The sequence below is a fragment of the Schistocerca nitens genome, chromosome 2 (assembly GCF_023898315.1).
Source record: "Schistocerca nitens isolate TAMUIC-IGC-003100 chromosome 2, iqSchNite1.1, whole genome shotgun sequence".
In the NCBI taxonomy this organism is placed as follows: Eukaryota; Metazoa; Arthropoda; class Insecta; order Orthoptera; family Acrididae; genus Schistocerca; species Schistocerca nitens.
In genome coordinates, this window is record NC_064615.1 from 353,311,002 (window position 1) to 353,338,731 (window position 27,730).

The window sequence follows — 27,730 nt, forward strand, 5'->3', positions numbered from 1 at the left end:
AGGGACTCATCTGGTGAATACAGCTGTGGTTGGGCTGCATTTAACAGTCACTCCTGTCATAGTGGCTGGCAAACAAAACACAGGTCCTGTCATATCGCACTTCATTCCATTCATCAACAGTCCAGTACCCTGTAACCGTAAACATTTGGCTCCCATGAGTTTCCCTTGTTCAAAGCAACTGACTGCCTCTACCACATTGTTGCATAGTGAGTTTAGGTGGTGTAAACCTGATCTCTGATAGTACGGTTTCAACTCAATTACCTCATTCCAACATGGATGTCCCTTCGCTCCTGTTCCCCTACTGGCAGTACCCCCTCTTGTCTCACCTGCACAACTTCACTGGTTGGGTGTGTGCTGCATGACTTTAAATATGAAGTGCTTGCTCGCTACCAGTGTCCTCATTGACATGCACAATTGTGTGTTATCTGTCACTTCCACTGCTGCACTATGGTAGAAGAACAGCAAGTTCTGGATATCTGGCTCCATTACTAGCTGCAATTCTGGTGTTAACTCTTCTTGGACATTCCTTGAGCCCTTCAAATACTTCACAAGGGACAGCAAGACCAGATTCAATTGCCTGTGAAGTGCCTGATGCGCAGCATCCTGTAAATTTGTCAGCTCTACTTTTGCATTCCAAATGCTGTCATCTGAGGATTGCAACAGTCTTGTCAGTATCATTCTAAAATCCAGTACTTGCATTCGTGCTTAAGGCTTCCAAATCTTGATTCAGAGTACTAGCCAAATCCCTAGCATACTAAATAACCTCATCATTAAGCTACTGGAACGTTCATGCATTGTTTAGCACACCACAATCCAGGGTCATGATCTTTGTGGAATACCACTCTGCTATTGCTCTGTTTGCCTCAGTCAGCTCTTTTGTGACTACTGCAGTTTCATTCAGTCTGTTCACATCACTTGTGCCTGCTGTCCCAAACCAGATTTTCAGTATCCTACCCCCTGTATCTATATATCTCCTTTTTTCCCTTCTGGCCTCGCACGGTGTGTGATTTCTGGCACTGCTCTGATTATCTCCTGCATCTGCTCTTTCAAATGCACTTAAGCTCTGAGTAACTTCCTAATCCCAGCACCCTATTACTACTCACTAATTGTTGCACTCCTGAGAAAACATCTTTGAGCCTCCTTGCCTCCTTCCGTAGATCCCAAACATTAAACACTAAGTTCATCAAACAATTACAGCTGAACAATACTGCATTTTGTTGCCTGGAAAATACAACTCATCCATCCAGGAGATGATTCTGCAGCTTCTGCTTCGAGCAAAGAGTTACAGTACTGCCACCACTGTCATTCTTCTTCTCTGGCCCTCCACTGTATGGCAACCTGAGCCCAGGGACAACTGTCACCTCCCTCTTTCTCACAAGCCCCGCTGTCCATGACAGCACGTCTCTACATACGGTAGAGAAATCATAACAAACACACAGTCTCAGCTGCAACAGTGTCAACTACCCATACTGTACACAGAAGTAAAAGAATCATGTAACATAATACAAACAATTACTTCCTAGGACTTAATGCATATTGCATGTGAGAAATCTGGACCACCACCTCTCATTGACCATCCCTTGAATTCTTCTTCCCTTGCTCCTGCCTTATTTACATTCCCACTTCCTGTGGAATTGCTTCTGGCACACCCTTGAACAGTCATAAATACCCAGCATACAGTTGTTGGCCTCATAGATAATTGTAGCTTGACATTTACTGGTGAATTAGTCTTGATAACTTGATGTGGGTCCCAGTTCTGTGTTACAAACTTCTTCGTTTTTCCCTTCTGAGTATGAGGACTGGATAACATCACGCACTGTCCCACTGTGTACTGCAGCAATGTTCCCACTCACTTCACTGCATCTTCTTGTTTTTCTGATGCTTTTGTATTTGCACACTACATTCTCCTCCACGTTTCTCTCTCTTTTCTTGCAAATTCACAGACTGGCTCTCTGTTCCTGCCTCCTGTTTTGTCTAATCATGTCAATTCTCATACACCACCTCAAATTGCGACAACCTTGTACTAGTGTGTACCTTGGAGTTGTATGCGCTCACCACAAAGCCTAAATATGTATTCTGATCCAAGTGGTGTGCATTCAAGTAATAACCTTTTCCCAATCATCTGATGAACCCATTCTTTCCTGCTCATAGCCTGAGGATGAAGTTGACTTGTTCTTAATTTTTTCACTCTTAGTAACAGGCACAATTCTTTCACCAAGTCTGACATGAAGTTTGTTCCCTGGTCTGTTCTTATAGTCCCCGGTATCCCAAACTTCAGTATTCACCTGTTCACCAGTGCTTGTGTGGCTGTGAGTGTATGTTGTTCCAGCTTTGGCACCATCTCTGAGTGTCAAGAAAAATGATATATTGTTGTCAGCACAAAATGATTACCTGCTGGTGAATGGTTCTCTTGCTTCTGGCAGACTTTGTAGCAGCAGCCACCTGTTTCTTGTTCAGATATGTCTGCTCCACACACCATATACAACTCCTAAAATATTGCTCCACATCACGCTTTCTACCTCTCCTACAGTATTTCTGTGCCTTACCAATTCATTGCTCTGCAGGCTTGATGACCCAACAAGACATGATCATGCATCTCACGCAACATTTCCTCTTTCATCACTGCTGGCACAACCACCCATGGACCAGTTTTGTATCTCTGCACAACAAACCATTATCCTTGCTATACTGTAGCTGCTTGCTGTATTACATACATTTGTTATCATTGCGCTGTGCAGCCTGCCTTTCCTCCAAGTGTGTGTGTGTGTGTGTGTGTGTGTGTGTGTGTGTGTGTGTGTGTTAGTATAATCTAACTTCTGCACCATTTCAGTGCAGTAATGTGTTCATTGTAAATAAGTATTACAGTAGTTGTATTACCTTATCAATAAATAAAAAACTTTTTTATCTTAAATTCAGTGCATTAGTATTTGTAAAATGACTCTTAGTGTTCATTAAAAATGATGATCATTCCACTTGGGACCTGTGGAATGGTACATTAGCTTATTTGTTTTAGTTGTAAATATTTGTCATGTATTGTTGTTTTTCTGACATGTTCCACATCCTGGAGGACCTCCTCACTACGGATCAATTGGAATGAAAGTAAATCTAATCTAATCTAATCTAATCTTACCAAGTGCTTGTATCACCATGATCTTTCTGCTCAATCCGTCTACATTTCCATGTTTCTTCCCAGGTTTGTGGATTATTTTGTACTCAAATTCACTGAGTTTCAGTGCCCACCTTGTAAATCTACTGGATGGCTCCTTCATTACTACTTTGAATTTTCTATGTTGTATGTAACACCACAGATATGTTCTGCCATACATCAAGCTAAGCATCTCTGTCTCTGTAGCAGAGTAATTTCTCTCTGCTCTGTTCAGCTGCCTTGATGCCAAAGCAACAGGATATTCCCAACCACCCACTTCCAGACTTAAAACACACCCAAGATCATGATTCAACACATCACATGACAATATGAGCTCCTTCTGAAAATCTGGAAACACCAACACCAGAATCTGTGTCAGTACTTTCTTCAATTTGACAAATTATTTCTGGCATTCTTATGACCATACAAAACTAACACCCTTGTTTAGCAACTGCGAAAGTGGATATGCTATATATATAAGTCCCTTCTAGATGCTGTATAATAATTTGTGAGGCTGAGAAAAGATTACAATACCTCAGTTGTTCGTGGCATCAAAAAAAGGGTGCACTGCTTGTACAAGGGTCACTCCAAAAGAAATGCACACTATTTTTGTAAAAATACAGTTTTCATTCTACATGTGTGAAAGTTTTACAGTCTGTAGATATATCCTTCCCACTTGTTTTCAAACGTAGTTCAACCTGTTCCCGTGAGTGGCGCTGTCACAGCATGTCCTCAAGATGATTGCTACACTTGACGTTTGTCAGAAGCAACATGCTGTCATAGAATTCCTGTGCTGTGAAAACGAGACAGTGGGAAACATCCACAAGAGGTTGAAAAAAGTGTATGGAGATGCTGCTGTCGATCACAGTACAGTTAGTCGGTGGTGTACTGGTTGTTACCTATCTCGTTTCTTGATAACTGAATGAAGTGGAATCTTACACGGTATATTGTGGTAGGACCACATTCGCACCACGTGTTTGTAATTGATAATAATACGAGTAGTTCCAGCACAATTTCAGCAAGGCTTATTTATTAGTAGCTGCTGAAAGATTACACACTGCAGATCTCGTTTGTCTAGGGGTTTTGTCTGCAAAACATTACTCTAACAAGCATGGCCTGGATTTTCTTCTTGTTTGAAATAAACACTACCGGATTCGAATTACTTTCGGCTAAAAATAATATTTATTCCTACTCTTTGTTTAGTAACTACAATATTTTCACTTCGAACATTGATACCCTAAAAATGCATTATACTGTACTGGTCACGTAAACACGTCCATCTCCCTCCAATATCGACAAAGAAGTGGCGGGCAAGCCAACATGTGCCCGGAAGTTGCAGACATTCCTGCATTCCAGATTCTTTGGTCTTCTGACCTTAATAAACTCCAAAGACACCTATACATAAATACATATAAATATACAACATTTAACATCTCAAACAAATCTATTATTTATCATAAAAGAAAATATTCATAAATAAATAAATTAAACACATTGTATGGCAACATAATGAAGTTACCTTAACTCTCTACTGTGGGCATCGTACTTTTCGCATGAGATAAAGTTTATCTCTGACAGTTAATTACATTACAGTGGGCAAGGCAATGTTGAGGATTGTCCTCACAGTAGCAGGCCTCGTACTGCACACACTCCAGACAGTGAACAGAGAGTTAATGAATTGGTGACTGCTGACAGACGCATCACAGTGAACGAATTGTCACGCTACTTTGAGATAGGGGAAGGAAGTGTTTGCAGAATACTGTTACAAAAGGTTTGTGCCAGGTGGGTTCCCAGGATGTTGACAGTGGCTCAAACTGAAACAAGAAAAATGGTATGCAGCGAACTTTTGGGACAGTACGAGAATGGTGGAGATGAATTTCTTGGAAGAACTGTGACAGGTGATGAAACATGGCTCCATCATTTTTCACCAGAGATGAAGAGGCAATCAATGGAGTGGCATCATGTAAATTCACTCAAGGGGGGGGGGGGGGGGATTTCAAAACCACACCTTCTGCTGGAAAAGTTATGGCTACAGTGTTTTTCAATTCCAAAGGACTCTTGCTTGTGGACATCATGCCAAGTGGAACCACCATAAACTCTGATGCATATGTGACGATACTGAAGAAACTTCAAGCTCAACTGAGCCGTGTTCGACCACATCGGCAAAAAGCAGGATGTTTTGCTGTTGCACGACAATGCTTGGCCACATTTCAGTCAAAAAACCATGGAAGCGATCAACACTGAACAACTGACAACACTGAAACACCCGCCTTACAGTCCTGACCTGGCTCCATGTGACTATCATCTCTTTGGGAAACTGAAAGACTCTCTTCGTGGAACAAGGTTTGAAGATGATGACTCCCTTGTGCACGCTGCCAAACAGTGGCTCTAACAGGTTGGTCCAGAATTTTACCGTGCGGGTATACTGGCACTGGTTCCGAGATGGTGTAAGGCAGTTGAGAGGGATGGAAATTATGTGGAGAAATGAAAATATTGTTCCTGAAGGATGTATCTACACACTGTAAACCTTTCAAACATGTAGAACAAAAGATGGATTTAAAAAAAAAATAGTGTGCATTTCTTTTGGAGTGACCCTTGTACTAACCTTGGATCTGTCCTCACACCATCCCTGGTAATGATATAGTTCAAATAGTTGACATGTTCCAGTGCAAAGTGACATTTTTCCATGCTGAGTATCAAACAAGCTGCTTGTAGCCTCTTTAATGCGTCCCCCATACATTGTCTAAGCTGTTGCATATGCCTTGAAAAGGAGATTATATCATCAAGGTGCAGTAGCCACTGCCATGATTTCAAACCTCTCAGCACTTCGTCCAATAACTGTTGGAATGTCGCTGAAACATTCTCCAACACTTAAGGTATCCTTGTGTATTGGTAATGACACCATGGTGCAGAAAACTGATAATCACTCCATGGTGCAGAAGAAACTGTTTTCATTCTGTCCCCTGGAGCAACTTCTCATTTCTGGTATCCACTTTTCAACTCCATTGACAAGATGTACCAGCATTGCTCTAGATTATGTATCGTCTCTGTGATGTTTGGAATAAGCATCTGTCACAGTCTTACCGTTTAAGTGGTGGCAAGAGTGATACTTCCTAGAGCCAGCCTTAGACCTTTTTGGGCATAGTCACAATTCTTGCCTCCTCCCCGTCCTCTGTTACCGCATTGGTAAATTGTTGATTTATAAATTCCTCTAACACTGGTTACAGTGACTGTGGTACTCTGTATGGTCTTGATAAACTGGTGCTTTGTTCCCTGTTGGAATCCTGTGCTGTATGAATGGTGTAGCAGGCAACAGTCCTTGTGGCAAAAATATTTGTTGAAACTCCAGTAACAGATCTTCCATTCATGTTCTCTTTATCCCCTACAAATGCTTAAGTTCATCACAAAATGCAGTTCTAACAGCGTGCTGTGCCCTGCCATGGCCTATACTCTCTACGTAGAAATATTCCTTGAATGGAATCTCCGATGTGGCCAACTACATTCCTTTCAATAATTTCATTTCCTCGACACCAAAATGATTTATATTGATGGGTAATATGTTGCCTCCGCTCCTGTATGCATATAATACTTCGCTTTACTAAACAACATGCTGTATCCAATAGTTCATTATCCTTCATGGGTTCCACAACATATAACACATTAACTGGTAATTCAAGCTCCATATTCACCCCAAGTTACTTTCCAGTGCCTCCTGACACACAATCATGTGAATCAAGTCTTAATGTCAGTGCTTGCAGTTTAACTAGATTGTCTCATATACCAGATGCTCCATGCTGCAGATCAACATTGACAACAGTTTCCTGTAGCCAGAATGTTTTCCCAATAAATTCCACTGTACATTGTCAAGGTGAGTTATGGCATGATGTTGATGCAGAAAGAGTAACCTCAGGATCATGTTATAGCACAAACTGTGTAAACTTGGTAGTCTCAAATTAAAAATTTGTCATTACTGACTCCTGTGATCGTATATCATGATCTGTTACCTCTTACTCCATGCAGTTTGTACCACGATGAGTTCCACTGCCTCCTATACACTAATTCTCTTGAGGCCACCGACACGTGCACCTCTGTGCCCAACAAAACTTTATATTCTGTGTCATTTATTACACCCATTATGGCACACCTCTGGATTTGTTTTAACTGATTTTATTTTCACCAGTAACTCATGTTGGTGGCCCTGGGGTTCCCTCTTTAATTAACAAACCTTTCGTACCACCTGACTACCACTACCACTACCTCTGTATGTGTGTCAGTGATCTACATCTCCCCTAAACTGACATTCCAATCACATTGCTGGTAACCCCTGTTATCCCCTCACTTCTTCATGGCTAGTAGCACTACCTCTGTGTGTGCCCCATCTGGCCACATTTAAAACACTTTACATTTGGTGCAAACACATGTCTTCAATACTTCACCTCTTTTGACATCTTACTTTGCCCCTACTCCAACGCCACTTTAACCCCCATGTGGCACCACCGTGTGCACACTCCTTGACAAGTGCCTGATGCTTGGCCTCTTGCAGCATCATTTTGTTCACCTCCTCATTGTGTGACAATTTGTAAGTTGCACATTCATTTTCCTAGTTCTGTGCATGAAGTCTCCGCTGCCTTATTATGCCTTCTTGACACCATACCCTACTGCTCATGAAAAAATCATGCACTCTTTTGCTTCCTGTACCACTGCTCCAACCGCTGCCTAAGTCAATCAAAAATTTCCGCACCGTGTATGCTTCCGTGCATCTCACATACAACTTTATCTTTCCCATTAAATGCAACTTTACGGTCTGCGATAACTGTTTATTTGTACCAATCACTTATGTCAGCCAATGATCGGAGATCCTCTACAAATGCTAACACATCATCAGATGCCCCACTACAGAAGGGAGGAAAAAGGTTTGCAACAGCTGAATCCATTCATAAATTTTGCTATTTCTACATATCAACTTCATCACATTTCTCTGTTAAACTGTTAAGTAAAGTTATGCCATCTGCCCTCAATTGAGCTACATAATTCACTAATAATTCTGTTTAATCATCACTGGTGACACAATGATTTTGCCATTGCCTCACCTTTACTCATTTTTATGACACAGGAAAAAGGGAAAATAACAGAAATTGATATAGGTAGACCAGGTAGCTGCAGAGTGTTCCATCAACCTACTTCTTCTATCTAATCATGAACCACTTGGACTCTCGACATTGCCTAACTGTGTGCCCAAAACAATTACAGGTAAAACAATTCACTCTTACTGATTCAGCACAAGGGGCAGAATGTCCAAGTAAATTACACTGAGTAAAATGCACAGCCACCAACCATTCATCCCTAGCATTGCCATTAAACTGCAACAAATCTGCTGGTTCCTTTTGTTTCACAAAGGTAACCCTTGCATAATCATGCCTCCTAAACTTCAACCCCGTGACAGTCATCACATAAGGACAAAATGATGACCTCTTCTGCTGACTGCAGTGACATCGGCACTCCTGACACCACTCTGACGTGCGCTGTGCATACCGGGAACGAGTGAATGGTGTTGACAGGCCATGGAGCCCAGGGCAAACGCTGTTGACAGTACAAATGATTTTTATTGACTTCAGTGCATGTCATAGTGAGGCAGGGATGCTTCTCCTCTTCACCCCTGGCTGCTGATGAATGGGCAGCGGCCTCTGCCCAGATCTGCAGAGGTGGTGCCCTGCACTGCTGTGGCAGGCAGCCTTTGGGGGCCAAGGCTGTTGACAATGCTACTTCTCTTTACTTTTGTTAAAGAGTTATAATTTTCTGTCCGAAGACTGGGTCACGGCACTACAGATCATATATTTAAATTTAAATTGAGGACATATGGTGCATGAATGGAAAAGTGGGAAGAAACATGCCAAACAGAGGCCACCAGTGCTACAATTTGTAATTTCTTGCACCCAGAACATTGTGATTTACATATTGTATCTGTGGCAGAAAATGCCTCATATCCAGTGCTTGAATCACAAAAACTTCTCCAGTCACTTCCACAGTATAGCTGTCAGAGACTCACCATTTCATTTGTGTAGCTCAATGCATAATATATTTGTGTTGAGAGAAATGTGACCCACAAATCAGTATGCGAGAAACAAAGGAAGCTGAGACACCAATTTTGAGTTGATTTCAGAAAATACAACTTTCAGAATCATAATGGACTTCTTAAAAGTTTGTTTTTCTATCCATATAGTTAAATGCATTCTCACAAAGAGCTTTTTTATCATCCCATGGACTGCCAAGCAGCAGAGCTATATGTACACTTTGCTTAATCTTTACATTATGGAAGCCATTATATAACCAGTAGATTACTTTGCGATATTACTTCATAACAAATTAGTGTGTTTGTACAAATTTAAATGTGAACATTTTAGGTTAGGCTTTCCATGACTGTTATTGATATAGAACGAAACAGTAATTTTATGTTACAAGTCACTTTAATTTTGTACAGTCCGTTAACTTTGTGCAATCCATTACTTTTACTTCCTCAACAACCTAAAATAATTGTGTGTGGTGATTGTTACTGTGATCTGTTATCAGTTACTATGTTTCTTTTGTATATACTTACACATATTTGTTTCAATCAACAAAAGTAGGAGTATGTTACAGCATGATGGCTGGATGGTATACACATCAGAGAGTAATTGAGCTGCTTGAGGGAATAAAATGGTAAGCACCAAAGTAGGAGTTTGGAGGAAACGAAGAGTGAAGTTTGCAATTTATCCTTAAATCTGAATAATTTTATTATAACATTTTTTTGTTCTGGATGGCTTTTAACACCTATATTATTCCATATTGACATAAAAACACTAAGAAACTGTCTGTAACAAATGAAATATACAAAAACAAATACACTACTGTAAGGCAACACCACTATGTTACCCCAATCACATACGCTAGCAATAAAATGTAATGACATATAATCATATGAGAACATTTACACAAAGTTATTAGTACACTTAACTGTATAGCTCGTTGCTTGAAAGTACAGGATGTCTCAAAAGAAAGTTTACTTTTGAAGGGCTCTCTATGTATGTGCAACAAATTGGAGGAGGGGGAGAGTGGCTCAGCTCAACGATTGCTTGGTCTTTAGAAATTCAGTCTGTGTGGAGCACTTCTCAGGAACGGACCACACATTCTGTGTGGGAGAATTTTACAAAACTGGTGACTTGGTGCCTGTACCCTGGAGGAAATTTTTCAAGGATCGTGAATTGCATAAAGTAAATGATGCTCCAAGTGTTCCCCTTATCTGGAAATGGATCAAAATGTTTGAGGAGACTGGTTCAACACTGACCAAACTGAAATCCGAGCAACTGAGGTCATCAAAAATGGTAAATCCATGCAGAGAGTAAATCTGGCTGTTCATGATGATCCTAACCTCTCCATTCATAAGCATGCATGTTTTTTAAATGTATGTAGGTAATCACTGCACCAAATTCTGCAAAAAGACCTTAAACTTCACTCATGCAAAATCCAATTGGTGTAAGAATTAAAGCCTCAGGATACCAGACATAGGCTGCAGTTGCTGAGTGCCCTTCATTTAACGTCACCTTGTTTTCCAATAAGGCTCATTTTCACTTGAACAGTCACGTCATTACCGTATTTACTCGAATATAAGCCACACTCGAATCTAAGCCGCACCTGAAAAATGAGACTCGAAATCAAGGAAAAAAAATTTCCCAAATCTAAGCCGCACCTGAAATTTGAGACTCGAAATTCAAGGGGAGAGAAGAGGTTTAGGGCGCACCTCCAAATCGAAACAAAGTTGGTCCATTGTAATATGAGACACAATTTAGGTCGAATGAATGACGATACAGCTACAGTAGTTTGGTTCGAGTCGTAAGCTTAGCAGTTAAGCTTTACCAGGTAGCCATTGCTATGCGTCAGGCGCTCCGTCCATATTTATACGGGTACTCTTCCTTTTTCACGTGCTTCGTCTGGTTTGAATCTATTGCTTATTTTGCTTTGATCTGATAAGTGCCATTTTCTTTGTTATAGGTGTTTACGTCACTCTAAGCTGAAAATACATTACTGTACTGTGTCATGCATTGTTTGTCGCATTCTGATAGTGCGTGTTTACGGACTGTCGCTGCTCGCGGCATGGCTTGCTTTTGTGCGCGCTACTGCCGCTAACAATAAAAAAAAGAGAGAGAGAGAGGAATCGTCTCATTAGCGAAACAATGGCAAGAGACTGCTATTTGTTGTTACTTACACTGCTGTTTCTTTGATAATGATCAACAAGAACCAAATAATAGACTGCGTATGATAGGACATGTTCTGAACGAGAGTTTAGCGAAAGTTTTTCTCCGTTTGAAAATCTTTGTGGCCGCTTCTTTAGTACATCAAATTCTGCACAGAAATTAGAGTCATCTTAGATTTGAAAATCTAGTCAGTTGCCTTGCTTCATTTCTGACTGTATCACTTAATATGAATATAAACATGACACGATACATATATTCTTCCGCGTTTGCTGTTGTCTCACTCTAGTTTCGTAGTTTATTAGGCAGGCAAGATTTAAATGAGATAGCAGCAAACACAAAAGAAAACATGGCAAAATGTTTATATTCGTATTATTCTTATGGTGAAGAGAATACTGCATGTGATTCACAATTCATAAAAGTTCCTATTAGCAACCATCTCTTGTCACAGATAGGAAAAATTTCAGAACGTAGAGTTGGCCATATTGACAAACATCCCAAACAGTCTTGCCAGTCGGATTTTCGTACTACATTGAAATTCTGCTACATTCGAAGATGAACAATACGGAGTTTGTATTTACTTCGTTGGATAATGTATGAAAATGCAGTGGTCGAAACTTGGGGTGGAGAAAAAAAGCTCGTCTTCCACCTTTTTTTTTTTAAAAAAAAAATTTATTTACTGACGCAGAGGTTTTGGCGCCAGTATTTATCTTTGTGCCTACAAACCATGCCTGTGTAGCGCTACATATATTCGACAGCAGAAGTTCGTTGTGGCGGCACCTACCAACATTTTTCAGAACTCTCGCTTGCTTTGCACTCGATTCTAAGCCGCAGGCCGTTTTTTGTATTACAAAAACCGGAAAAAAAGTGCGGCTTAGATTCGAGTAAATACGGTAAGTAAAATTACCACTACTGAGAGCAATGAATCCTAAACAGAAGTGTGAGAAACCCCTTTATTTGCCAAAATTTACTGTATGGGCAGCGACATCAGCTCACGGAATAATTGGCCTGTACTTTGTCGAGGATGAGAGTGGTCGTGCAGTTTGCAGGCTTTTTTTTTTTTTTTTTTTTTTTTTTAAAATATTAATGGTGGCCCTCAACTACATACCCTCAGACTCAGAGTTGAAATATTAATAGTTTTGGCTGGTTTTGTTGTCTAGGGGCTGTGATATGTAGTTGCCCCATTACAAGCCAAATACTGCTGAGTCTACAGTGTACAATATGAATATACACATGAATCAAATGGTTGAAGGTTCCTATCACTTGGCAATTGCGAATTTTGAATGTAACTTAGAAATTTATATATGAAAGATTGCAATTAAATAAAATCTGCAGGTACTATTTTAACGACTTTAAAGGATGAGTACGATAGCAGAAGTACCTTTAAGAATGCCATTTATTACTGCAAAACACTTATTGGTGTTGGTGGTCCAGCAATTAAATAAAATATAAGTTGAATAACAGGGAAACAATAGATTCCTACTTCACGTAAATAGATATGAGCAACAACATAGCTCGCGAGATATTCACTTCTAAACGCATACTACGTATTCACTGCAGAAGCCCAGAAATCTCAAGTGCACAAGTCGGTGCTACGAAATATTTCTATCTCCCGTTACCACGAGCAAATTGCTCAACACTCTCCAAGTATTTCCTGCGACTGTCCGTCGCGCCTTTCCATCCAGCACTCCCCCGTGTCCTGTGCGATGCAGTGCTCCTTCTCCACTTCCATACAGTCTCTCCATTGAGTTCCGTTGTCGCCTACCGTAGTAATGAGCACTGTGATTGGCTAGAGCGCTACCGCCATGTCTCCAAACCAACGAACACTCACAAACATATTGAAACACATACGAAATACTGGATTTACATTTAAATAACTTGAAATTAAATAAATATTCCTACGACTGGACCATAGACACGCTCTGACACATATTATTAAATACATAAACAGATTAAATAAACATATATCTATCAAATGAATAGAAGAAAAAGTAAGCCAGTAGCCTAATGGCTCTGTTCTTTCTAAAACACAGTAAATATTTGACCAATTTCTTCATGAATAGTATATATCAGATATAAACATAGATGAATAAATATATTTATAAACATGCTGCTACCATTTTTTCATGTAACTTTGGAGTACTTATGGCCTGACGCCATCAATAGTAATCAGCCACTTTGACCTCCAATAACTCACGTACTATTTAAGTTACATGCCTGTAATTCATACCAATTTAGGTTTGCAGTAATAGCTTTCTAAAGACACATCAATTGACAAAATCGGATGAACCGTTTCGATTTCAGAAATTCATTGCTGGGTGTTACTTGTATAATTTACAGTCAGATATGAAACTTTAACTAATAAAGATATTGAAAATCTGATTACACCATTAGAATCATGATGCAAATAATGGTAACGTACATGTTTCTTTTTGAGGTATCATGATTCCTCTGGCTACTATTAATTTCTACATGAAATGTGAAATGTCTGCCATTATGATTTCACAAAGTCCGCCATCTTTGGCACTCCCAGCATACAAATCTCCTTCATTGACACAAAGCACAGTCCTCGACACAGCCTCAACATGGAATTCCCAGCCACGTGGTCGGCCTGGACCACACGCTGGGGCTACTCCTCTTGCTCCAGCTAATTTTCAGCAGCACGTGGTTGCTGATAAGCCCTGGCTTGCCAAGCGTCCTGTGTGGCCAAGCCAACTCCGAACTTAGAATATTTTCAGGGCGCCACAACTCACCTGCTAACTCACAAGTTACAGTTAATTTGGAACATTATGTTAAGATTTTAAATGATTTTTGGCGCCTGAACTGCAAAACATTTGTGGTTATAACCAAAGAACATCGTCTCAGCAAGATGGAGCCATAGGACACAGGTCCATGTGTCTGTACTGTGATTCTGTGTAATTTTCTCTGGCCTGTTGATTTCTAGGAGAGGTAACCTAAATTAACCCCCACACAGTTCAGATTTGAGCCCCATTGATATTTTTCTTATGGGGATATGTCAAATCCAAAGTGTATGGCAGTAATCTGACTTCTCTGGAGCAACTGATAGAAAATATCCATAGCGAACTGGCAGCCACCTCGAGCCATCATGCAAAATTTTGTTCATTGTTTAAATGAATGCTGTAGATGTGCTGGATTGCATTTAAATGACATTATTTTGAAAAACTAACCTAAATTCCTAAAGTGATATTTAATAATAAATAAAGATTTTGTCAGTTGATGTCAGCTTCTATTTTATTTTGACACAACAAATATAATGTAAACCTTCTTTTGAGACACCCATTGCTTAATTACTCATCACACCCCTCACTGATGTATCCATTGTCCAAATATATTGGTCTTAGTAACAAGAAAAATCCACGATGAACAGGAGCGTTGTAAACTAAGTCTGTTTCTGTCATATTTTAATCGAAGAATAAGAACTGGACTTTGCCTACTGAAACTTACTTTGTTTTAGATGTCATGACTGTATGTCTCACTGATGAATAAAGCTATTGGGTGATAAAATCTTCTTGGGTTGACAGCCGAGTCAATGCGTTGTTCTCTGGCAATGTTTCAGCAAGTTTCTTACTTGCCACCTTCAGGCGAAGTGTCAGTTTCGCTTCTCATCCGGATCTTTATAGCCACTGGACAATGGGCTTTTCCGCATCCTCAGCACCAGTCGGGCTAATCAGGCGTGCAGTGGCACGTGGTTGGGGGGGGGGGGGGCGGGGGGTAGAGCCGCACGCACTGGGTCCTGGCGTCTCGTCTCAGTGCGGCCTGTTTATTCCATCTGCCCCCACCAACCCCTTTCCATCGGTGTGCTCTCACTATTATTGATAATGTTGTGTTCGACACGGTACTGAGTTGGAAGCCACTATTCCGGTTGGCCGGGTTATCACTGACCCACATCTCCACTGCCTCTTTAATAATAGAGTCCCAGAAACCTTTCACTCTACACAGTCTCTTGGTTTCTTCAGATTAAAACGTGTGTTCTTCACTGAGGGTGTGCTCCGCTACCATGGATTTTTCCTTTTGCCTGAGTTGAATGCTTTTCACATGTCTAGAGATGCACTGTGAGATGCAATGCTGTGACTGTCCAATATATTGTTTTCCACATTCACAGGAAATGCTGTAGACACCCAGTGTTCTTAGACCCAAGTTGTCCTTAATTGAGCCCAGCATATTCCTGATTTTTGCTGGAAGGTGGAAGATGGTTCAGCGGCTTCGGAAGAGAGCCCGCGTGTGGCCTTTTCAACGCTGTTGCTGATCTGTACTTTTGGTAATGTGCTCAGAACTGGTGCAAAGTTTAATCCTTTGGATAGCACAGGCATTGTCGGCTCATCCAGTTCTTTGCTGCTCAGGTTGACAATGGTCTTCGAATCCTCGGTGTCGGCCTGCTGCTGTTGTGCCCCTGGTAGTCATTGGCACTTGCTTTGTTGTTTTGTGGTGGCCTTCTGCCTGAACATTTCACTGGAGGTGAAGGTATTGCCATCTACCCACTCCCACGTGAAAGGTGAGAGTGTCAAAGCCAGTTTCAGGTGGCACGCGAGTAAGACGCGTCCAATTTTGTCGAGTTCAAACCGTGTGATGCGTATGTGTTCCGTCACCAGTGCCGAGTTGGCACATTGCAGGATGCTTTTGGTTCTTGCCGTACGGATAGGATGTCGCAGGTGTGTGAACTGCGGCAGTATGTCATTTATCCCGACAACGTTGCAAGAACGCGAGTCTCCTGGGCAAACTTGCCCTCTTGATCTGAAGTTTTTGCAGTGACTTAACACTGCTATGTCCTCCCCATAGAAGTGCGTTATATGAGAATGCAGGCTTTTTTGGCGAATCTCAATGATGATATCTTCTCGGGTTGACAGCCGAGTCAATGCGTTGTTCTCCAGCAATGTTTCAGCAAGTTTCTTTCTTGGCATCTTCAAGTGAAGTGTCAGGTTCACATCTCATCTGGATCTTTATAACTGCTGCACCACGGGCTTCTCTGCATCCTCAGTGCCAGTCAGGCCAATCAGGCGTGAGTGGAATCTGCACAAGCCTGATTGGCCCGACCGGTGCCGAGGATGCAGAGAAGCCCGTGGTGCAGCGGTTATAAAGATCCAGATGAGATGTGAACCCGACACTTCACTTGAAGATGCCAAGAAAGAAACTTGCTGAAACATTGCTGGAGAACAATGTATTGACTCTGCTGTCAACCCGAGAAGATTTTATCATTGAGATTTGCCGAAAAAGCCTGCATTCTCATATAAAGATATTGGGTATTCAGAAGTCATCTCCCACCAGCGTACATTCCTTGGGTTAACAGTTAGACCATCAACAGTCATCTTTTTGGAGACAAATGCTTTTTTCAAATGCCTTGTGTGAACGAAATGCCCCCTACTTTTTGTAAATGTAAGAGAACAATGCCAGTTAGTCCTACATCCTTTTTTTATCTGCAGTTTTTCCAGAATGAGGTACGTACTCTTTACCTTTATTACGAATCTTCTGCTTGAACTTCCATTGTGTGGTGCATCTCATCCTTTTCTGAGAAGACCTTTCTATCTGTTCTGCTCCTTCTGACAGGCATCTGAGACAGTGACAGACTGCTCGATATTAAGGTCACTTCGATATCCTTCATGGATTACCTGAATAGCTGCTAAGATTATTACTACTCATTATTATTACCAAATTTTTGTTTTCATAATTATTACTTACACAAATCTGAATCAAGAAATATACACACCCACTGTCAAGCCTTCAACAACAGCCATTCAGTACTAACCTCATAATTCTTGCATTTCAGAAACATAATGGCACGTATGTGCACTTACCGTTATGTTTGCGAAATGTACTAAGTACAAAAGATTTGAAAATTTACATAACTGTGAGTCCTCTGGCTCATGGAAAATCTACTCAGGATCTTTGTTGGAGATATCAGGATCTCTAAGAACATCTTCATTTTCTTGTAACTCGTCCAATATGGCTATAATCTTGGAAAAGGTACACGGGTCCCTCTTAGCGCCAGCCATTTTACCTGTCAGTTGCCACTATGTCCCTGTGGCAGGCAGCCACTGGCATTTACCGTGAAGCACCGTCCAGACATCTGTTGAGTGAAATTAGAATGTTTTTCTCATGTGTTATATTATGCTGCTCTTAGGTAGCACCACAGGTAGAACGCAAAATACACGGTGGTGGTGCTTACCATTGTTTTCTCCTGAGCCACTCAATTGACAAAGTAATCTTACTGTGTGGATATATATTGATAATGAAAAAACCAATACTTTAACTGTATTTGTTTTTACGTTACTGGGATTAAATTTGAGCCAATCTTCATCTTTGAAGTGATCTTGAATAGTGACAGATATGCCTGGGTGCACTTAAAGACTGTTTCATATGAGTAGCATTTGGGTTTCTGCTCGTCTCTAGCTTTGATGGAACATTGGTGTACTACAGCAAGAGCAAGACCAAGAGCAAACTGGAAAACTAATGAGATTATGCAATATTTAAGATTACCTTTGTAAGGTGTACCATTTATCCATAGGTGAATGTATACATTATTTATAATAAAAAATTACATTTTAATTTTCTCCCAGTTTTGTTTCAATCCAGTAAAATGTGCGTCCAGATTTTAATTATATCTGGGCTTTGTCCTTTTACCATCCTCATAATGACCCCACTAATCTGTTTATCTTATTAAACTCCACCTCTTGCTCCACTAATCTTGCTTCAGATTCTATAGTATTGCAATTTATTGTATCTTAATAAAAACTGACAGGAGGAGTTGTATTGTAAGGTCTTTGTTTCCTTAGCCAAACTGTATAGCAATATGCAAGCAGATAAGTAGGTATGTGTGCACCATGACCAGAAACCTTTGCCTGCTTTCAGTGTTCTTTCACAAGGGCTGAATAGTGACTGGTCAGAATTAAACATGTGGCATCAGGGCCCCTGCAGCATTACCTATGGCAGACAAGTCTACGAAAGCCTGATGAGTTTAGAGAGGCATATGATCAGTGCCAAACATTGACGTAAGTGTATGTGCAGCTGACTCAGGACAAGTGTGAGAGCTCCTAAGTTTCATATCTTGGAATCAACTCAACAAGTTCCCGTGCTAATCACATTTCAGCAGAGCTCTGAAGTTCTCAGTCAGCAATTTGCAGTCCAGTCAAGAAGGTTGCAGACCTACTGACTCATCTAGTTTTGTGCTGTGTGAGTACTGACCATCCCATTCAAATCTGCCCACTAGAATATTGTCCTGTCATATATTACGGTTACTAGCAGCTGTATAGTGTGAAAGTCTGGATTAGATACTGATTCCTACTGTGATTGGTTTCCTTAATTTTACTGAAGATTTAATTAAGGCTTCTCTCTTCCCTTTTCTCTGTAAAGCCTCACTATTTAATGATGTGAGCCATGAGAGTGACTGGATGGCAGTTAACTGCTGTGTCAATGATGGCTAAGGAGAAAAGATGATGTAAACTTTATAAGGTACTAAATCTTTGTTAAAAAAAACCCTAATAGTGTCAAGTATTGAAAGAAGCTCCTCAAGGCCATATCAGACTCGCTTCATACTGAAGTGAGAAATAAGAATGACAGCTGTGATTATCAACATAGAATAATAACTAAACACAACTGGTCAAATATTCTGCACTTTAAGAATTTATTTTCCAATTATATAGTTACATGGCAGCAGGTACAAGTGCAAGGAGAAAATTTCTTGGGCTGGCAGTGAAAGACAGGTGTTTTAAATGTTAACAATGCACTCAGTTTTTTGTGTAGTCCGTTTTCTTGCCAATGAAGAGAGTCCATCCTCATAATAAAATTATATAAGGTGTGGAAAATACCCACCTAGAAACCACAGCCTTTTCATTGCTCTCAGAATATTTTCCAGCCACAAATTTTTTTAGAAGTATGAATAACCAGATGTCGAAAGGTGCCAAATCTGATGATATTCTAACAGTATGTGTTTATATATTTCTTTGGTCAGTTGGTCCAGGTGGTCTTTGCAAGGAAATCAAAGAGAAAAATTGTTTTTGTATCCCAGAGAAGTATTGAGCAAATGAACCAAGCTTTGCCTGCGTTGGTGAAAGGCCATTGGTGTATCTACTGATTTGATTGGTGTTCCATTTCAAGTATGAAATGCTGTCAGTGAGTGAACAGTCTGAGTTGGGTACCTCATAAAAGGTCGTTGCTCGTAGTGGCACAGAGAGCTGCAATTATTCAGTGGACCCAACAACACAGAAACTGGAGATTAGCTGACTGGGAGCACGTAGTACGGTCGATCGAGTCACAGTGTTGCCTCTTTTCAAATGATGCAAGGTGTCCAAGTACTCAAACTGGCATTTAAACCGCAGTGTGTGGAGGGGTGTGGTTCAGGCCAGAAACGATTCTGTGCTGTTTAGGGAATATTTTTCATATCGTGTCTTAGGCCCACTCATTCAGGTTACGGTGAACATGAACCAAGATGTTTATTTCTACAATCTTAGTGATCAAGTATTGCCTTTTCTTCTACATGTTTGTGATGAGTATGATGTGGGCTCTCCCATCTTCACAAGGCTGCAAGTGTATGCTCCTGATTTGACAAACATGAAGACACCTATCACATGTCTATTGGCATGCTAAATCACCCAGTCTTAATCCCATAAAAAAATGTCTGGAATTGTTTAAAACAGCATGAGAAATGTCAACAGCCCTCCAATTTAGGAGCTCTGCTGGATCTAATAATTGAGTGTCTTCTGCTGGATATGGCATATCTAAATAAATAGTGGACTCGCTTCCTCACAAAACTTTGGCATGCAGCCCAAAAGCAGTGTTACACATAATGTGCCTGATGTTATTAATCCCATAACAATGACCATCTAAATCGTTATTCTCAGGTCTCTCTTTCTGTAATACATTTCATCTTGAATTAATAGGGTGAACACATTTTAAATCAACATGCTAAATGATATATGAGGGCTGTTCAATATAGAATGATCATAATTTTTTTTGACAACATACCTTTACTCATCCTCATAATTTTGATGGTCCTTCTTAAAGTAGTCTCCCATGAATGTGATGCATTTGTCCCAGCATTCCTGCCAGTCTTCAAATACATGTTGGAAACCATTTTTTGAGAGGTCCTTCAAAATCACCTCCGCAGCCTTCACCACTGCTTCTGATTATTGATAATGCCCTACATGAAGGCTGTGCTTTATGTTAGGGAATAGAAAAAAATCACATGGGGCTAAATCCGGACTACAGGGAGGGTGAGGGAGGCACTTCACGTTGATTTTTGCAAGGCATTCAGCAACAGCATTGGTAATATGCAGCCGCACATTATCGTGGTGCAGCATCCAGCCTATTTCATGGAAATGAGGTCTTTTGTGCCTGATATGGACTTTCAATGTTTTCAGGACTTCCTTGCAGTATTGTCCAGTTGCTGATTTTGTGTGTGTGTGTGCGCGGGCGCGCGCGCGGGCGCGCACGGGTATGTGTGTGTGTGTGTGTGTGTGTGTGTGTGTGTGTGTGTGTGTGTGTGTGTGTGTGCAGGTACAAAATGCTGATAAACCATTCCACGAATATCAAAGAATGAGATGTCCATAACTTTCTCAGCAGAAGCAATCACTTTTGCTTTTTGGGGGGTTGGTGATGAAGGAGATTTCCACACTGAGCTTTGCTGTTTGTTCTCAGGATCAAGATGATGTAGCCAAGTTTCATTAGCAGTGATTACATTTGAAAGAAACTCTGGGTCTTCCTCTAACATCAACTTTTAACTGCATGCAGACCTGCACGCGAATGTCCTTTTGTTCGGCAATCAACAGTCTTGGAACCTATCGCGCACAAACATGTGTCATGTATAATTTTTCTCTCAACAACATGTGGGTGGCATCCAATGAAATGTTCAGTATTTCAGAAAGTGATCTTAAGGTAATTTGTCAATCCTCTCTCACAATGACAGCAGCAGTGTTGATGTTTCCTTCCATAAGAGCAGCAACTGGAGCACCGGGTCCACCTTCCTTTGAAATTGATTGTCTCCCCTCTTTAAACATTTCAAACCACATTCGAGCTGTGCTGTAGGGAAGAACAGACTCTCCACAGGTCTCCTGTAGCATTGTATAGGCCTCAGCTGAAGATTTGTTGAGATGAAAGCAGAATTTCAAAGTCGCATGTTGTTTGTCGCGTGTTACCTCCATTGCAGCGGTAGGTGATACTGAACATGTCAGACCTTGCCTGCATTTCACAGGTGGGAACCAGGAGTCCCAACAATGAAACTACTATGGCGTGTTTGTTGCACATTAAGCTAACAGAATATCATAAGATTAAATTTTAATGTGGAAAATTATGACCATAAAAAATTATGATCATTCTTTATTGAACAGCCCTCGTATTTTTATTTAAATTAGAAGTGTCCAACCTTTTAGCTTAGCTGGGCCACATTGGAAGAAGACAAATTTTTTGGGCTGCACATAATATACTTAACACTAACAATAATAAATGTGTCAATGAGAGAATAGTTTAATGTGGCAAGAGTTTCAAATTGAAAATATTCAATATTACCATAACTTTACATAAATGCAATTTTCTGGAATTTTTTTACTGATTGTGTGACAGAGGTTCACTTCTTGGGCCACATTTGTACTTGCTTTGGGCCATATGCGACCCACAGGCTGTAGGCTGGACATCCTTAATTTGTTGTTGTTGTGATATCAGTCCAAAGACTGATTTGATGCAGCTGTCCATGCTACTCAATCCTGTGCAAGCCTCTTCATCTCTGAATAGCTACTGCAACCTGCATCCTTCTGAATTTGCTTACTATATTCATCTATGGTTCTTCCACTATGATTTTTACCCCCTACACTTCCCTCTGATACTAAATTGGTGATACCTTGATGTCTCAGAATGTCTCCTATCAACTGATACTTTCTTCTACTCAAGTTGTGCCACAAACTTTCTTTTCTCCCCTGCTCTATTCAGTGTCTCCTTATTAATTATGTGATCTACCCATCTGATCTTCAGCATTCTTCTGCACCACCATGCTTTAGAAGCTTCTGTTATCTTCTTGTCTGAACAGTTTGTCCATGTTTCACTTCCGTACATGGCTACACTCCAGACAAATACCTTCAGAAAGACTTCTTAACACTTAAGTTTATATTCAGTATTAGCAAATTTCTTTTCTTCAGAAATGCTTTTCTTGCCATTGCCATTTTGTTCTATATCCTCTCTACTTTGGCCATCATCAGTTATTTCACCGCTCAAACAGCAAAACTCATCTACTACTTTAAGCGTTTCATTTCCTAATCTAATTCCCTCAGCATCACCTAATTTAATGCAACTGCATTCTATAATCCTTGTTTTGCTCTTGTTGATATTCATCTTGTATCCTCCTTTCAAGACTCAGTCCATTCCATTCAACAGTTTTTCCAAGTTCTTTGCTATCTTTGTCAGAATTACAATGTCATCAGCAAAACTCAAAGTTTTTATTTCTTCTCCCTGAACTTTAATTCCTACTTCAAATTTTTCTTTTGTTTCCTTTACTGCTTGCTCAATGTATAGATTGAATAAGATTAGGGATATGGGATATGCTACAACCCTTCTCAACAACTGATTTCATAAATTTTGCCTAGAACAGCATATGGAAGCATGTGCAACAGAATTAGAATTTCACAAACAATCCTTCATAATATTAAGTGTATATTGAGCACCTGCAGGTAACTTTAATCTGTTTGTCAACCACCTTGAAGCTGTACTGGCCCATTTAACAACCAAAAACAAAGAAATAGTGGTTGCTGGTGATTTCAATGTAGATTTCCTTAAAGACTCTCCCAATAAGAACTTATTTGAGTTAGTAACACTATCATTCAAGTTAATTCCCACTGTAAAGTTCCCCACTAGGATAGCCACTTACTCACAAACAGCCATTGATAATATCTTTATAGAAAAGTCCAATGAACAAAATTATATTACAAAACCAATAGTCAATGGCCTCTCAGGCCATGACATGCAGTTCCTTCTGTTAAATGTTAATACTGAACAGGATATAAAATCTGTTAAATCTGAGCTCAAGAGGGTAATCAGTAAGCCAAAAATTGATTATTTTAGGACACTCCTCAGAGACATTCACTGGACTAATGTTTACAGTGCTCATGGCATGAATGAAAAATATAACATTTTTGCTAATAAAGTGCTTACCTTATTCGAACACTGCTTTCCCCCAAAACTTACCAAGGTTAGAGCAAAGTCTACAAAGAAGCCATGGATTACTCGAGGAATAGGTGTATCTTGTAAAACAAAAAGAAAACTGTATCTGTCAATCCGAAACATTTCCAATGTTGATGCTATAGCACATTATAAGAAATACTGCAAAATATTAAAGACTAATACGGATGTCAAAGCAAATATATTACAAGGAAAAGATAGTCATATCAGATAACAAAATAAAGACAATATGGGATATAGTGAACGAGGAGACCGGTAGAACCAGACATGAAGATGAACAAATTGCATTAAGAGTAAATGATACATTGGTGACAGATGTGTATAGTGTTGCAGAACTTTTTAACAAACATTTTATAACTGTTACTGAAAAGATGGGGTTGTCAGGTTCGGTAGATGCTGCTATGGATTACCTTAGACCAGACATTTCAAGTAACTTCCATAATATGAATTTGACCCTCACTACCCCAACAGAAATAATGTCCATCATAAAATCTTTAAAATCAAAAACATCTAGCGGGTATGATGAAATATCAACAAAGTTAATTAAAGAATGTGATTCTGAGCTAAGTAACATATTAAGCTATCTGTGTAACCAGTCATTTATTAGTGGAAGATTTCCTGAATGGCTGAAATATGCTGAAGTTAAGCCACTGTTTAAGAAGGGAGATAAAGAAGTAGCATCAAATTTCCGTCCAATTTCACTGTTGCCAGCATTCTCAAAAATTTTCAAAAAAGTAATGTACAGTCGTCTTTATAACCATCTTATCTCAAATAACATACTGTCAAAGTCACAGTTTGGATTTCTAAAAGGTTCTGATATTGAGAAGACTATCTACACTTACAGTGAAAATGTGCTTAATTCATTAGACAAAAAATTGCAGGCAACTGGTATATTTTGTGATCTGTCAAAGGCATTTGACTGTGTAAATCACAATATCCTTTTAAGTAAAGTAGAATATTATAGTATAACAGGAAATGCTGCAAAATGGTTCAAATCTTATATCTCTGGCAGGAAACAAAGGGTGTTATTAGGAAAGAGACATGTATCAAGCTATCAGGCATCATCCAACTGGGAACTAATTACATGTGGGGTCCCACAAGGTTCCATTTTGGGGCCCTTACTTTTTCTTGTGTATATCAATGACCTTTCATCAGTAACATTACCAGATGCCAAGTTTGTTTTGTTTGCCGATGATACAAACATTGCAATAAATAGCAAATCAAGTGTAGTCTTAGAAAGATCAGCCACTAAAATATTTGTGGACATTAATCACTGGTTCCTAGCCAATTCTTTGTCACTAAACTTTGAAAAAACACACTACATGCAGTTCAGAAGTTGTAAGGGGTGTCCCAAGAGTATATGTCTAACATACGATGACAAGAAGATAGAAGAAGTGGACAGTGTTAAATTCTTGGGATTACAGCTTGATAATAAATTCAACTGGGAGGAGCACACCACAGAACTGCTGAAGCGTCTTAACAAATCTCTGTTTGCAATGCGAATTTTGTCAGACATAGGGGATATAAAAATTAAAAAGCTGGCATACTATGCTTACTTTCATTCCATAATGTCATATGGGGTTATTTTTTGGGGTAATTCATCATGCCAAGCTAAAGTTTTCCGGGCACAAAAACGTGCAGTGAGAGTTATATGTGGTGTGAACTCAAGAACATCCTGCAGAAGCCTGTTTAGGGAACTAGGGATACGAACTACTGCTTCCCAATATATTTATTCCTTAATGAAATTTGTCATTAAAAATATATCACTTTTTCAAACCAACAGCTCAATTCATGGAATCAATACTAGAAATAAGAATAATCTTCACAAGGATTTAAAGTCACTTAGTCTTGTACAAAAAGGTGTGCATTATTCAGGAACACACATTTTCAATAACTTGCCAGCAGCCATAAAAAGTTTAACAACCAATGATACTCAGTTTAAGAGAAGCCTAAAGGATTTATTGGTGGCCAACTCCTTCTACTCCATTGATGAATTTCTTAGTAAAACCAACTGATTTGTATATAAGTACAACATAACTTCTGCACAATTTCAGTGCAGTAATGTGTTCATTGAAAATTTGTGTGTGTGTGTGTGTGTGTGTGTGTGTGTTAGTATAATCTAACTTCTGCACCATTTCAGTGCAGTAATGTGTTCATTGTAAATAAGTATTACAGTAGTTGTATTACCTTATAAATAAATAAAAAACTTTTTTATTTTAAATTCAGTGCATTAATATTTGTAAAAAGACTCTTAGTGTTCATTAAAAAATGACGACCATTCCACTTGGGACCTGTGGAATGGTACATTAGCCTATTTGTTTTAGTTGTAAATATTTGTCATGTATTGTTGTTTTTCTGACATGTTCCACATCCTGGAGGACCTCCTCACTACGGATCAATTGGAATGAAAGTAAATCTAATCTAATATAAAAAACCTTACAAGCCCCTCGACTCATAACTACCGACTGGTTTCTGTACAAGTTGTACATAGCCGTTTGCTCCCTGTATTTTATCCCTGCTACCTTCAGAATTTCAGAGAGAGTGTTGCAGTCAATATTGTCCAAAACTTTCTCTAAATTTACAAATGCCATACATGTAGGTTCGCCTTTTTATAACCTATCTACCAAGAAAAGTCAGTATTGCCTCATGTGTTCCTACATGTCTCTAGTACCCAAACTAATCCTCCCTAAGGTCATCTTCTTGCAGTTTTTGCATTCTTCTGTAGAGAATTCGTGTTAGTATTTTGAAACGATGAATTATTAAAGTGATAATTTGGCAATATTGACATGTGTTTTAGATGATGCATTAACCCTGACTGATACATGCAGTTTACAGACCTTATTTTTTGTTATTATCTAGCAAAATTTTTAATGAAAATAATGCCAGCATTTAATACAGAACATACTAGTGTGTTAATTTGTCCTGCCTGTTTCAATAAGATGACTTGTGTAACTTGAAAATGTTTTCTCAAAATCTGAGAGCTGAAGACAAAACATGAAAATTATGTGAAATCAAAAGTCAACCCACAATGGTAACAATAATTCCTATTTTAATATAGTCTGAGTGTGGATTACAATGTATGTAAAAGTCAGTTATCTATAAATTATGTGCTGTAAATTACTTTCACATTTATAGTAATACTTGCTACCTACTTAGGACTATATCTGATATACATATGAAATTCTCATTACGAATTGGATACAAGATCAACACAGTGGAAAATGTACATATCATTGCTATGTTTTGGGAGACTATTGTGGTTTTATTGGCTTTCCTTAAAATGCTAATTCTTTATTGCAGCTGACCAACAAGGTCGCTGGTGGGTAGTTGGCTCAGCATGGACAGGAGCACTGCCTTCACAAGAAGGTGGTAAAACCTCTACTATCAGTAAAAAGGATACAGCCTACAGCAGCCAATTGCTAGAGCTAGCCAGAAAGCAAAGGATGAATACCGATGTAAGAAGAGATATTTTCTGCATTGTGATGACAGCTGAAGTGAGTATCCACAAAGAAGTATGTAGCTTGGCACTGGTACAGGATCTTCAGCCTGAATTTTTCAAACATTGATGTAGTAAATAATATAAATTTGTTCTGCTAATAGAGGGTGTAAAATTACAACCCAGGTTGCTGACTTGTTTGGAAAATCAGGAATTCGCAGGGAAATCAAATTTATTGGAAAAGTCAAAGAAATCAACGGAATTCTGAAAGACTTAGTGAATTTTGAGATAGTCTGTAGTGTAGTGGGTATGTAAGGGGTGGGGGGCGGGGTGGGCTTGGGTTGGGTTGATGGAATGTGCTAATAATGAAATTTAGAGGGGCAGGAAGAGATTATAACTTGCAGAGTTATAAAAAAGCTATTGTCTGTTTTCACTATTTTGTTGTCTTAGCTAATGATTTAGCTGCAGACATTCTTGTCAGTAAAACCTGTGTTATATCTTTCTCTGCTCTGTTTCTGTTATGTAATTAGTTTTATAAGACTGAATAAGTCCTACTGCAGAATTAAGAACAACCGCTATATTAATTTGACAAACATACCTTGCATAGTTTTGTTTGCCACATTTGCTGCATGTTTACAAGTGCTTGTTCCATTGTTTCAGCTCTAGAATGTATTTAATTTTGAAAATTGTTTATGATAGTTCATGTACATTTATTCTGAAAGAAGAAGAAACAAAGAAAAAAAAGTCTTC

General features: G+C 39.4%; 1 protein-coding gene across 1 annotated transcript in view; it reads left to right on the forward strand.

Annotated features, from left to right (window-relative positions):
* Window positions 1–27,730, forward strand: part of LOC126236169 (nucleolar MIF4G domain-containing protein 1) — a 131,789-nt gene that overhangs the window by 74,266 nt on the left and 29,793 nt on the right. The window contains exon 8 of the mRNA XM_049945265.1: window positions 26,845–27,038. Coding sequence (XP_049801222.1) covers window positions 26,845–27,038 — 194 coding nt within the window. The remainder of the gene's footprint in view (window positions 1–26,844; window positions 27,039–27,730) is intronic.